This window comes from Bombina bombina, chromosome 3 (assembly GCF_027579735.1).
Source record: "Bombina bombina isolate aBomBom1 chromosome 3, aBomBom1.pri, whole genome shotgun sequence".
NCBI lineage: Eukaryota > Metazoa > Chordata > Amphibia > Anura > Bombinatoridae > Bombina > Bombina bombina.
Window position 1 is genome coordinate 503,238,673 of NC_069501.1, and position 14,728 is coordinate 503,253,400.

General features: G+C 36.4%; 1 protein-coding gene across 1 annotated transcript in view; it reads right to left on the reverse strand.

The window, feature by feature from the left end:
• The window catches only part of ELAPOR1 (endosome-lysosome associated apoptosis and autophagy regulator 1), a 78,575-nt gene that overhangs the window by 31,892 nt on the left and 31,955 nt on the right, over nt 1-14,728 (reverse strand). Inside the window, exons 14-15 of the mRNA XM_053704735.1 lie at nt 5,751-5,925; nt 5,562-5,658 (exon numbers count right to left, since the gene is read on the reverse strand). Of these exons, the coding sequence (XP_053560710.1) occupies nt 5,562-5,658; nt 5,751-5,925 (272 nt within the window). The remainder of the gene's footprint in view (nt 1-5,561; nt 5,659-5,750; nt 5,926-14,728) is intronic.

Genomic DNA, 14,728 nt, shown 5'->3' on the forward strand with positions numbered 1-14,728 from the left:
AAGACTATTAAAAAAATAATAATAATAATAATTCTCTTTACAAAATAGATATTTTTAAAGGAATTGTCACTAGAAAATATATATAATTTTTATTGAAAAAAATAGCTTCTTTGCAAAAAAAAATACAGAAGTTTTGAAAGATGGAAAGAGCTGTGTAAAGAGAGTGTTTTACTCATCTAAAAGACGCTAAAAGACTGATTATAAAAATATTATTTATTTATTTAAATAGCATTCTTCTACCATTATTAATTTGTAACCACATTATCCAGGTGATCATAGGATTACAAATATAATATCGGTCCGTGTTGTAAAAGGGAATGTGATATTTCAAAGGGTTTGTACTGGTCAGAGTCTTACATACCATTTTCATTTTTCTGCTAGATGTTATATATAACATTAGATTAAGGGATCTTTTTATATATACCTTTATTGGTGTTTTAACTTATCAGCACCCTCTCACACACATCCTTTAATTTAATATTCTTTGGCAACTTTTTGAGGAAATTTCCCAGAGATAGGCATACACTCCCCTAGCGCATCCACTTCCAACCTTGTATATCTATGAGTAAATTCACAGTAAACTTCCCTGAAATATATCAGTCTGGTCTCACCTAAAAAAAGGCAAACCAGATGCAAAATACCAGGCAATCTGCCTCTGAACTAGAGATATTACAAATCCAAGACTTACTTTTCAGTCTTCTGTGGGCTCTGTCATTGAGGTGTATCCATACCCATTTAGGTCAGTGGGCAACAGTTCCTTGATGCCCACATTGCTCTTACAGAGATAAGTCATAAAAGGTCATAATTTGCATACATAACAAAACAAAAGGGAGAGGTGCCCAACCGGTACATGAACAGGGGACATAGATGGATCAGACTGATATACTGTAAGAAGGCTCTTCCTTGAAGCAGGCACATTTTTTGGGCTACAAAACAAAATTCATCCTTACCTGATAAATTAATTTATTACATAAAGGTGAAAGTCCATGAGCCATCACATGTGGGATTAAAGTTCAGTCCACTAGGAGGAGGCAAGACACCCAACATAACAGAGCTTTTATTTCTCCCACTTTCCCATGATCCCTCATTGAGATCTACCCGCTACCAACTATGTTTTACAAACCAAAGTTTTAAACTAAGAGACCAGAGAAATTAATAAATAAAGAAGAAAGCTAAAGATAAAATGTCAAGGCCCTGACCACATCCAAGTTGTGAAGCAATCTCTCTTTAGAGTTTTTGGAGCTAGAAAGAGAGATGGAAACACAATATGCTCATTAATATTATCCGAAGATATCACTTCAGGAAGGACAGAATAGTTGGTTCTTAAAACTACCATACATTGAAGGATGGTAAAATGAGAAGAGATTTGAAGAAGATCAAATGCCTTATGCAGATTGTCTACATTGATCCAAGAGAGACAGACTAATTGAAACTGAATCTTTTACAAAACCAAGGAATGAAACCCCAGATTGAGGAATAAGAGAGCTCTTTGGGAAGTTGATTTTCCAACTGTGAATACAAAGGAAATGAAAAACTTTGCTTGTATGTTCCTTTGCCATTTTAAGAGAGGTAATCTGAACCAGAATGTCTTCTAGGTAAGAAGCTACCTCAAACCTCTGAGCTCTCACTACTAACAAAAGAGCTCTGAGAACCTCTGTGAAGATTCTTGGTCCCAATGCCAGACCAAAGGGAAGTGCCACACGTTAACTCTATAGTAGGCATAAACTGAGCCTCCTGTACTGAAGGAAGTATAGTTTCAATTGTCTCCATTTTGCAAGTTGGAACTTTCAAAAGAAGAGTTTTTATGGGCATGAAAGTCTCTTCTTCCTTTGGGACACTGAGGTTGGAATAAAACCCATGATTCTGTTCCTCTAATGGCATCAGAGTAATTACTCCCATAGCTTCTAGGTCTGATACAGATGCTGAGAAAGCTCTGGCCTTTAAAGGATCCTTGGGAATATAAGACAGGAGGAAAACCTATGCGGTACCCCTGGGAAATGTTGTTCAGTACCCAAGGGTCCTGAATTGACTTTTTCCAAACTTCCTGAAAAAGACTCAATTTGCCCTCCCCATCAGAAATTCATCTGGTTTGGGGGTGGCACCTTCAGATTGCGAAGAGGGGAAGGCTTTTTGGCCTGTTTGGACTCTGACGATGGCAATAAAGCTCTGCTAGCCAGAACAGTCAAAGAAGTACTTTTCACATTATAATTTTAACAGCTGCATCACAAATGAAACTGTTTGTAGTCTTGACCAACCTTAAGCGATACTGAATTTCTTTAAGGGAACCTTCATGGGAATAAGGTCAGAAATTTTATTACGCCAAACTGCAGTAGCTGCAGAAATGCATGCTACACTGACAGCTGGAAAAAAATATAGCCTGTCGGCTGGAAGGATCATCTGTGAAGCCTTTCATGCATTCTGTCTATTAGATCCTTGAAAGATATACTGTCTTCTAAAGGAATGGTAGTCCATCTAGCCAGAGTGGAGATCGCACCAGAGACCTTGGAATAGTCTTCTATACCTCAAAATTTTCAGAAATACGGTATAAAAGGCACAGAAAGGGTTACTTTAAGCTTTTAACACAGGCGGGTTAGCGCACATATTACAAGTTGAAAGTAAAATGTCCTTCAAATATCATGACCATGCTAACTTCTTCTCCCCCTAGAATTTTATTAATTTAATGCTTTTAAAAAAACTAACAAAAATTAACATTTATTGCTTGTACGCTAACCCAACACCGCATTAGACCTTCTATGTCGAAGGTAGCTATGCATATTTTACATTCCAATCTTCTTCACATAGAAGAAAATGTTCTTATTATTTTTAAATATATATTTTTATATATATATATATATATATATATATATATATATATATATATATATATATATATATATATATATATATGTGATTACATTTTTGTAATATATATATATATTTATGTATATATATATATATATATATATATATATATATATACATACATACATACAGGTATAAATATATACAGATATATATATAGGAATATCTATTTAAAATACTAAAAACATTTTCTACTATGTGAAGAACATTGGAATGTAAAATACTTGCAGTACATACACACTTAAACACATAATTAAATATTACATATTTAAATTGATTAAAACAGTTATACTGTATATACACATTTATATATATTTATATACAGTATCTCACAAAAGTGAGTATACCCCTCACATTTTTGTAAATATTTTATTATATCTTTTCATGTGACAACACTGAAGAAATGACACTTTGCTACAATGTAAAGTAGTGAGTGTACAGCCTGTATAACAGGGTAAATTTGCTGTCCCCTAAAAATAACTCAACACACAGCCATTAATGTCTAAACCATTGGCAACAAAAGTGAGTACACCCCTAAGTGGAAATGTCAAAATTGGGCCCAAAGTGTCTATATTTTGTGTGGCCACCATTATTTTTCAGCACTGCCTTAACCCTCTTTGGGCATGGAGTTCACCAGAGCTTCACAGGTTGCCACTGGAGTCCTCTTCCACTCCTCCATGACAACATCCCGGAGCTGGTGGATGTTAGAGACCTTGCGCTCCCCCACCTTCTGTTTGAGGATGCCTCACCGATGCTCAATAGGGTGTAGGTCTGGAGACAGGCTTGGCCAGTCCATCACCTTTACCCTCAGCTTCTTTAGCAAGGCAGTGGTCGTTTTGCAGGTGTGTTTGGGGTCGTTATCATGTTGGAATACTGCCCTGCGGCCCAGTCTCTGAAGGGAGGGGATCATACTCTGCTTCAGTATGTCACAGTACATGTTGGTATTCATGGTTCCCTCAATGAACTGTAGCTCCCCAGTGCCGGCAGCACTTATGCAGGCCCAGACCATGACACTCCCACCACCATGCTTGACTGTGGGCAAGACACACTTGTCTTTGTACTCTTCACCTGGTTGCCGCCACACACGCTTGACACCATCTGAACCAAATAAATTTATCTTGGTTTCATCGGACCACAGGACATGGTTCCAGTAATCCATGTCCTTAGTCTGCTTGTCTTCAGCAAACTGTTTGCGGGCTTTCTTGTGCATCATCTATAGAAGAGGCTTCCTTCTTGGACTACAGCCATGCAGAACAATTTGATACAGTGTGCGGCGTACGGTTTGAGCAGTGACAGGCTGACCCCTCACCCCTTCAACCTCTTCAGCAATGCTGGCGGCACTCATACGTCTGTTTCCCAAAGACAACCTCTGGATATGACGCTGAGCATGTGCACTCAACTTCTTTGGTCGACCATGGCGTGGCCTGTTCTGAGTGAAACCTGTCCTGTGAAACCGCTGTATGGCCTTGCCCACTGTGCTGCAGCTCAGTTTCAGGGTCTTATATACATATATACATATATACACACACACACACACACACACACATATATATATATATATATATATATACACCCATACACATATTTAGACATATATATTCATTATAGCCCTTTTCATTCAAATACCTTGTCATATACCATATACCTTTAAACCCTTTTAAAAAAAGTTAATATTTATATGAATATTTTTTTAAAAATTTTTTTAATTTTAATATTTCAGAAATATAAAAACATAGTGATACAGATTAAATAATAAATGCATATACATATGACATTCAAAACTATACATTAGACTTGCTGTATTAATGTTATCCCATGACTCCTGGGTTTCAGCATAGAAGAGTGCATTTAAAGGGACAGTCAACACAAAAATTTGTATTGTTTAAAAAGATAGAAAATGCCTTTATTACCCATTTCCAGCTTTGCACGACCAACATGGTTATATTAACATACTTCATAACCTTTAGACCTCTTTCTGTCTGTTTCTAAGTCCCTAAAGACAGCCCCATGATCACATGCTTTTGTATTTGCTTTTTGACATCAGGGGAAGCTAGTTCATGTGAACCATATAGATAACATTGTGCTGACGCCCGTGGATTCTAACAACACAGCACTAATTGGCTTAAAGGGACATAATACACTAGATTTTTCTTTGCATAAATGTTTTGTAGATGATCCATTATAGCCCATACAGTTTAGTTTTTTTAAAAAATGTATAGTTTTGCTTATTTTTAAATAATATTGCTCTGATTTTCAGACCTGCTGGGCCCTACCAAGTGGCAGATTTCCAGGGCCCGGTGGCTGCAAATGGATTATGCGACCTTTGGGACCCTGGAAGTTCCACCACTGCTAAAATGTAAAAAAATAAATAAAAAAAAATCACTGCTCCAATTTTGCGTCGCACTGCTGGGGTGCACTAAGGCAGCTGCCTTATGCAAGCACCGGGCCTGGCCTCATCCAAGTGGTCTGGACTTTAATCCCACATGTGATGTCTAGATTTCTTCTGTGGTGGTGACTTGCCATAAAATATGCTGTTATAAGGTGGTGTACTTGGTTTGCGTTCAGTGTCTCTGCCTCTAGTGTAGGGATATAGCTTTTTAAGAAAGGAGGTTTTACTGGTTAATTACTTTTGCCTATACTTTCACTGTAAACAAATATTAGAGATCTGAGTGTAACATGAAAGAAACTAAAATGATTACCTGTAATAAAATATTACATCTTTTATACCAGGATTCTCTGGTGAAAACAGCTCCGGAGGAGATGAGATATTAAAAAGAGTTGTCTTAGTTGTCACACCTGGAAAAAAAACAAAAAAACATGAATCAATAACTAGCAGTATAACAAAATCTTTTCAGCACTAATACTAATAAAAAATGTCATGTTCTCACCTATTAAGCGATCAGCAATGCTAACTGGTTGTGATGACACCAGTGACATATGCCCAGCAGTATCTGATGGTAGTAATATGGATTGACAAGCATAGGAATTTACGGACCGCGATGATTCTCCATCTGACCAACGTATATCTGTCACATTATCCATGCATGACGCCAACTTCTTCCCCTGTTGTGAGAGGAAAATAAGGTGACATAAAAAAAAGCTAATAGGTTCCAAAAGATGGAGGGGGAATAAATTAACATGTGTATATATATATATATATATAAATAAAACACATGCCCAAGCAGAACATATATACCATATTTTCACATTCAAAGGCAAAAATACTATTGACAATGCAAGCTTAACCTCTTACTCAAACATACATAAATGGGAAATTCATGACTACTAAATACTTCCTAAATAGAATTTTCCACTTAATGGGGCACTCTATTAAAATTCTTCTTTCTTTGATATGAAAAAGCAGCAATTAAACATGATCATTAGTAGGGAGTACCTATTAGCCAATCAGAATTAGTATAAAGTACCTGTCAGCATTAATAGGATATACCTTTCAGCCAATCAGCATTAGCAGGAAGCACCTATCAGCTATTCAGCATTAGTAGGAAGTACACAACTAATTAATTTAAACAGCTTGTACTTCACACTTGGAAGCACAAAACACAATTTCAACATGTTTATACAGTATCATTTATATAAGACAACTTTTAAGTACAACATCCTTTTAATAAGATGTTTAAAAAAAAATTACAATTTTAAACAACATTCCAATTTACTTCTATTATCTAATTTGCTTCATTATCTTGTTATCCTTTTGTTGAAGAAACAACAATGCACATAAATAAGCCAATAACACTAGGCATCTATGTGCAGCCACCAATCAGCATCTCCATAGCCTATTTAGATATACTTTTCAACAAAGGATATCAAGATAATGAAGCAAATTAGATGATAGAAGTAAATTGGAAAGTTGTTTAAAATTGCATGCTCTTCCCGAATCATGAAAAATTGGGTTCATTGTTTCATCAGAACAAATAAAAATATAAATAAATGTATGCTCAACTGATCAATTCATTGTTTTCATTGTGTTGAGAGTCCATTACCCCTGGGATTCAACATCTGGCCACTAGGAGGAGGCAAAGATTCCCTGAGCTCCTAGAACACTTAAAGGGACATTATACACTCAATTTTTCCTTTGCATAAATGTTTTTTAGATGATCCATTTATATAGCCCATACAGTTAAAAAAAAATGTATAGTTTTGCTTATTTTTAAATAACATTGCTCTGATTTTCAGACTCCTAACCAAGCCCCAACGTTTTAGGAGAATACCGACGTATACCTACTCCAGCTTGCTCCTGTTTGTGTAAAGAGCCTTTTCATATGCAGAGGAAGGGGGAGGGGGATGCATTTGTCTGTTTTTCCCACTTGCAGTGGGTGTTCCAGTAACCTTTTTAACAGAGCTAAATTGGGAGTAAGTTTTTAAACGGTTTTATACTGGATTTTTATATAAAGTATCGGTGCATATTATTCTTTATAGTAGTGTCTATTACATGCAGTTATATGAAAATTGGCTTATACTGTCCCTTTAATCCTTCCCACCTCTCTGGTATTCCAGTCTACTGTATAGCCAAGAAAGGAGAAGTAGGAAACAACAAAGTAGGAAAAATGAGGTGCAAACTAAAAATGCTGCCAGAAAAAAATGAACTAAGTAAAAAATTAAAATGGGCGGGTCTCATGGGTCTCACCACCATGAAAGAAATGAATCTATCAGGTAAGCATACATTTTGTTTTCTTTTATAAGGTGGTGAGAATGCATGAGCCATTACTCCTGGCAACTATTACCCAAGTTGTGGAGTCCAAAAGTAATTGGGTTGTTATGCCTGCTTGCATGCTGTTGCTGCCACTTTAAGTTTCTCTTCTCCTGTCAATCAGGCTAATTGGGGCGTAACCTTAATTAATTCTACTGCTGGAACTTTACCTTCCTAATTAATCATCCTCTACCTGATTCCTGCAGCCTCTATTCAGGAAACCCTCAAGAATAGGTTAACCAGCTTTGATGTGGTTTCTGAAAGCAGATCTCTCTGTGTCTGTTCCAAGTTTACTGTCCTGCCTGGTGACCTTTGCCTGTTTTCTACTAACTGCAAATACCCAGATTTATTCTGCTTTGTTTCCTGGACACAACTATTTTGTATGCTCTGAACTCTGAAACAAATCTCAGTTATAAGTCTTTATTGCTGTGTACATTCAGTCATCTGCTACAGCTGTATTATGCTATGTCTAAACTCTGCATTATATTTCAGTTACCAATTTGTTTGTTGTTATTATCCAGTCATCTGCTTCAGCTACTGCATGTACTCTGAATCCCGCAGCTACTAATTTGTATTTCTGTTATTATTCAGTCATTTACTCCAGCTATATCATACATTTTGAATCCTACAACATTACAATTACCAGGTAACTATTATTGTGATTTTCAGTCGTCTGCCTCAGCCATATTGTACACTCTGTGTCCTGCAGCATGTCTTAGTTGCCAGGATCTTTTGCTGTCTGTCAAGTCTGCAGTCATGTACTCTGATGCTCAATACTACCTGTATTCTACGGAGCCTGAATATGTTGGAGATATGTGTTTTCCAGCTCTTGAACCCTGCAATAACTCAATGCATAATCACAACTATCCATGTCAAGGATACTGATTCCCGGGTCAAGGGTTGGTTTCTCCAACTCCCTACCACTGCTACGAGGGTTTGTCTCCTGAACGGTTGTACACCGGATCATGACATGGGAGGAACAAAAATGATTTAAAGTAGGCACCTAAATACCAGACACTGCTGCCTGGAGGACTTTCCTACCAAACACATCAAAGTGGTAGAATTTAGAAAAAGTATGAAATCCAAGAAGAGGAAACTGATCTAGAAAAATTAGCAATAATGCATTTTGGAAAAAAACTATCTCACCTCCAAGTAAACCTTGGTAGTCATGAGATTTAGCCAAAAAGCTAAAAGACACTGCTATAGCCCCCTGAACTTCACATGGACTAAAGGACAAACAAATTAAAGGAATGTCTAAAACCTTTGTAATTGAAAAAATCCCTTTAGGAAAAAAATTATATTGATGAAAGTTCGCAAGAAAGAGCAAAAAATTCAGAAAGTCTTCCAGCTGTAGATATTGATAAAAACAGCAAAAAACTTCCAAGACAGAGGATAAATGTCCAAAGTTCTCGAACAGAAACCCGTAAAGCTTGTAAAAACCAAAACAAATTAATGTTCCAAAGAGAAGAAATTGGTTTAGACATTGGATATATCCTGATTAAGCAAGAACAAAGCCTAGATGTCAAGACACTTAGCATCCTTCCTGTAGTATGAAAAGAAAAAGCCAAAATATGACTATTTAAAGAGTTAAGAGATATCTCATTGGGCTCAATTTATTAGGCAGCTTTTAATGGCTTGTTAATTATTGTGCTCCCACAATTATTTAGCACTCCACTTGTAATCTAGCCCATAATTGTTACCTTGCATATTAGACCCATGTTTTTAGCGCTGTAGAATCTGTTGGTGCTCTACTACTAATAATAAAATATTAAATTATAAAATGTTCATATTTAGATAATGGATGTGAATTGGACCTTTGTTAAATTGTATTTCATTTTGACTTTAGTAGTCTTTTAAAGGGGAAACCTCCTTTTGTAAGAATAGTAAATAATATTGCACTGAATAAAAATGTAGTTCTGCATAACACTTAAAGGGACAGCCTAGTTCAAATTAAACTTTCATGATTCAGATAGGGCATGCAATTGTAAACAACTTTCCAATTTACTTTTATCATCAAATTTGCTTTGTTCTCTTGGTGGCATTTTTGAAAAGCTAAACTTAGGGAGCCTCAAACTGATTTTTAAACCGTTGAAAACCGCCTCCTAGCTCAGAGCTTTTTGAAAGTTTTTCACAGTTAGACAGTACTAGTTCATGTGTGTCATATAGATAACATTGTGCTCACTCCCGTGGAGTTATTTAGGAGTCTGCACTGGTTGGGTAAACTGCATGTCTATCAAAAGCACTGAGATAAGGGGGCAGTCCGCAGAGGCTTAGATACAAGGTAATCACAGAGGTAAAAAGTATATTAATATAACAGTGTTGGTTATGCAAAACTGGGGAATGGGTAAAAAAGGGATTATCTATCTTTTAAAAAAATAAAACATCTGGTGTAGACTGTCCCTTTAATAAAAATATGTCACTCGTCAGTAATAAGACATTTGAAAAATAGCAGTTGCACTCAGCAACAAAGGAGCAGTTGAGGAATTTAAAAAAAGAAAAGGAAATAGCACAGTTACTAACTGCAACTGCTGTGGTAATTCATTCCACAGTGGTAATACTGTGTATATAACAGAGGGTATAAGGTTGCATTGAGATGAAAGTCACAGGTCAATTAGCTGAATAAGAATAAAGCATCTACTACCAAATAATAATGTTTCTATAATTAATAGACTAAGTATAAAAACTCTGTGTAATAAAGGTGAAATTAGTCTGTTACATGTGTATGTCCCCTGGCTATGATGTACCTCAGAGTGATGTACCTACTAATAGCCTGTGGGCTATGTGAATGCTAGAAATGGCTGCAATTAAAGGGACAGTCTACACCAAAAATTGATAATGATAATGCAATGCATCTATATACTAATAAACACAACGCTCTGTACTATCTGATAATGCAAGGCATCTATACACTAATAAATACATCACTCTGCACTATATGATAATACAAGGCATCTATACACCAATAAACACAACATTCTGCACTATATGATAATGCAATGCATCTATATACAAATAAACACAACACTCTGCACTATATGATAATGCAAGGCATCTATGCACTAATAAACTCAACACTCTGCACTATATAATACAAGGCATCTATACACCTATAAACACAACACTCTGCACTATATAATAATACAAGGCATCTATACACCAATAAACACAACACTCTGCACTATATGATAATGCAAGGCATCTATACACTAATAAACACACCACTCAGCACTATATGATAATGCAAGGAATCTATACACTAATAAACACAACACTCTACACTTTGTGATAATGCAAGGCATCTATACACTAATAAACACAACACTCTGCACTATATAATAATACAAGGCATCTATACAGCAATAAACACAACACTCTGCAGTATATGATAATTCAATGCATCTATATACTAAAAAACACAACGCTCTGTACTATATGATAATGCAAGGCATCTATACACTAATAAACACAACACTCTGTACTGTATGATAATGCAAGGCATTTTTACACCAATAAACACAACACTCTGAACTATATGATAATGCAAGGCATCTATACACTAATAAACACAACACTCTGCACGCTATGATAATGCAAGGCATCTATACACTAATAAACACAACACTCTGTACTGTATGATAATGCAAGGCATCTATACACCAATAAACACAACACTCTGCACTATATGATAATGCAAGGCATCTATACACTAATAAACTCAACACTCTGCACTATAAAATACAAGGCATCTATACACCTATAAACACAACACTCTGCACTATATAATAATGCAAGGCATCTATACACTAATAAACACAGCACTGCACTATATGATAATGCAAGCGGCTATACACCAATAACCACAACACTCTGCACTGTATGATAATGCAAGGCATCTATACACCAATAAGCACATCACTTCACTATATGATAATACAGGGCACCTATACACTAATAAACACAACACTCTGCACTATATAATAATGCAAGGCATCTATACACCAATAAACACAACACTCTGCACTATATAATAATGCAAGGCTTCTATACACCAATAAACACAACACTCTGCACTATATAATAATGCAAGGCATCTATCCACCTATAAGCACATCACTACACTATATGATAATACAAAGCATTGATACAGTAATAAACACAACACTCTGCACTATATAATAATACAAGGCATCTATACACCAATAAACACAACACTGGACTATATGATAATGCAAGGCATCTATACACTAATAAACATAACACTCTGCGCTATATAATAATACAAGGCATCTATACACTAATAAACACAACTCTGCACTATACGATAACGCAAGGCATCTATACGTTAATAAACATGCTGCATTGTATAATTAATGCAGAGTACCTGTACACAGACAACAATATATGCTGCATTGTACATTGCCTAAATAGTGCCTACATTTAGAGGTTTGGCTCCTACAAGTGCCCATCATCAGCTCCAGAATACTAATTAGGATGTTTGTGGGGGCTGCCTCTATTGTAGCACCTGCCCGGATTATAAAAATCAATGTTAGTGCCTATGATTGGGAAATACACAATAGTTATTTGCAGTGTTAGGTGCTTTTTTAGCTAGGTAAAGTGATTTGGTCAAAGAATTTTAAAAAATTATTTTAAATTAAGGGCAACCCTTTTGTTTTCAATTAAAAAATTATTTTGATCTGCAGGCCTAGATGGAGTTATGTAATTGACTATATTTTTATGTGTAAGTATATATTACTTTTCATCCAAATTAGTAATTGTAGTTCAGAGTTGTAAGCAATGTTTAAAACCAGGCTCATAATTAGAACTTCTTGATACCAAGGGCGAGATTACATATGCGGCGCAAGCTTCAGCGTAACTGCTGAAACCCGTGCTGCCCGTAATTTCACCTTGCACATCGGGGTATCACATAAACCCCGCCGGCAGTTCATACAGTGCCGTAAGTCGGATAAACTAGCAATGTCCAGAAATAAGTGTAAATACAAATTTCTGGAGTCGCCAGTGACTTACGGCACTTTAGAAACTTCCGGCGCCTAAGAAAGAAAAAAAGTGAAATCTCCCTTAAAGTCTAACCCGCCTCCCAAAAATAAACCCGACATATAAAACCCCTATATGCGCCATCAAACCAACATCAGAACTAATAATAAAAGTATTAACCCCTAAACCGACAACCCCCCACAACGCAATATGCCTAATTAAACTATTAACCCCTAATCCGCCATTCACCCACATCGCGATCTACCTAATAAATGTATTAACCCCTAAATCCGCCAACCCCAACATCGCAAACTACCTAATAAATGTATTAACCCCTAATCCGCCATTTACCCACATCGCAAAATCCCTATTAAAACTATTAACCCCTAATCTGCCATTAACCCACATAGCAAAGTACCTATTAAAACTATTAACCCCAATCCGCCATTAACCCACATCGCAACAAACCTTATAAATCTATTAACCCCCTAATCCGCCAAACCCACATAACGCAATAATCCTAATAAAACTATTAACCCCTAAACCGCAAAACCCACACAATGTAATAATCCTTATAAAACTATTAACCCCTAAACTGCCAAACCCCCACAACGCAAATAACTAATTAAATTACTAAGCCTAATTACTAATCTAAAAAAAAAAAACACCAAAAAATTTAAATTTAAATCAGCCAATATGATTTCAGTAACTCTCATCCTATTGACTGATTTGAATTGAACCCTTTGAGTGCTAGTGACAGCTCTGAGCCGTCACAGAGTTTCCCACTCTGGTGCTAATGATGGCTCAGAGCCGTCACTAGCACTCTCCCACCTTGAGGGAGATCTGGGGGCTCCCACCCGCTCCTACCCTGGCGATCGTGCCTGTAGAGTGACAGGCATTGCCAGGGCTTCCCGTTTTGCGTGGAACCTCACCATGCGCCCCATGGATTTTACTCACAGCACGCTCCCGTGCTTGTAACGCTGCCTGGAAGTAAAACTGCGCATGCGCAACTCAATACGCTATTTGCGCAACTAAATACCTGTACCCTTTAGCAGCCTCCCTGTTTTATTTGCGCAAATAGTGTATTTAGTTGCGCATGCACAGTTTTACTTACAGGCAGAGTTACAAGCACGGGAGCGTGCTGTGAGTAAAATCCATGGGGCGCATGGTGAGGCTCCTATTGGCTGAAAGAGATGCCAATCAAATACCACAATCAGAAAATCTCTGACAGGGGCTGCATTGAATCAGGTAACGGAGCCTGAATAAAGGGCTGATTTTTAGAAGTTTCATTGAGTTTTGAAAAAAATAAATCAATATGCTAGTAATGACAAGAGCTTTCAGAATATGTAAAGTTATGGAGGCAAATGTACCATCACTTTAAAGGAATCTGTATTTTTTTTAATTGTTTTGTTTTTTTGTTTTTTTTAGATTAGGGATTTAATGGGACTTTGAAAAAGAGCTGAATGCCCTTTTAAGGGCAATGCCCATACAAATGCCCCTTTAGGGGCAATGGGTAGTTTAGGATTTTTTAGTGTTTAGCATTAGATTGGGGGGGGGTTGGGGGGCTTTTTTATTTTCATAGGGATTAGGTTTAATTTTTTTATTTTTGATAATTTGGTTTTTCATTTTCTGTAATGTTTTTTAACTTTTGTAATCTTAGATTAATGTTAGTTTTTTTTATTTTTAAGTAATGTTAGCTTTTTTATTTTAATTGTTTGTAACTTAGTATTTTTTAATTTAGGTAATTTGGGTTAATTTAGGGGGTGTTAGGTTAGGGGGCTTAGTAATTTAATTAGTTATTTGCATTGTGGGGGTTTGGTGGATTAGGGGTTAATAGATTTATTAGGTTTGTTGCGATGTGGATTAATGGCAGGTTAGGGGTTAATAGGTTAATTAAGTTTATTGCGTTGGTGGGGGATGGCAGTTTAGGGGTTAATAGTTTTAATAGGTACTTTGCGATATGGGTGAATGGTAGATTAGGGGTTAATAGTTTATTAAGGTATATTGCTTTGTGGGGTGATGACGGTCTAGGGGTTAATCACTTTATTAGGTATACGGCGTTGTGGGGGGTAGGTGAATTAGGGGTTAGTAGGTTAATTAGATGTTTTGCAATGTGGGGGTTGGCGGATTAGGGGTTAATATTATTTATTAGTTATTGCGGTGTGG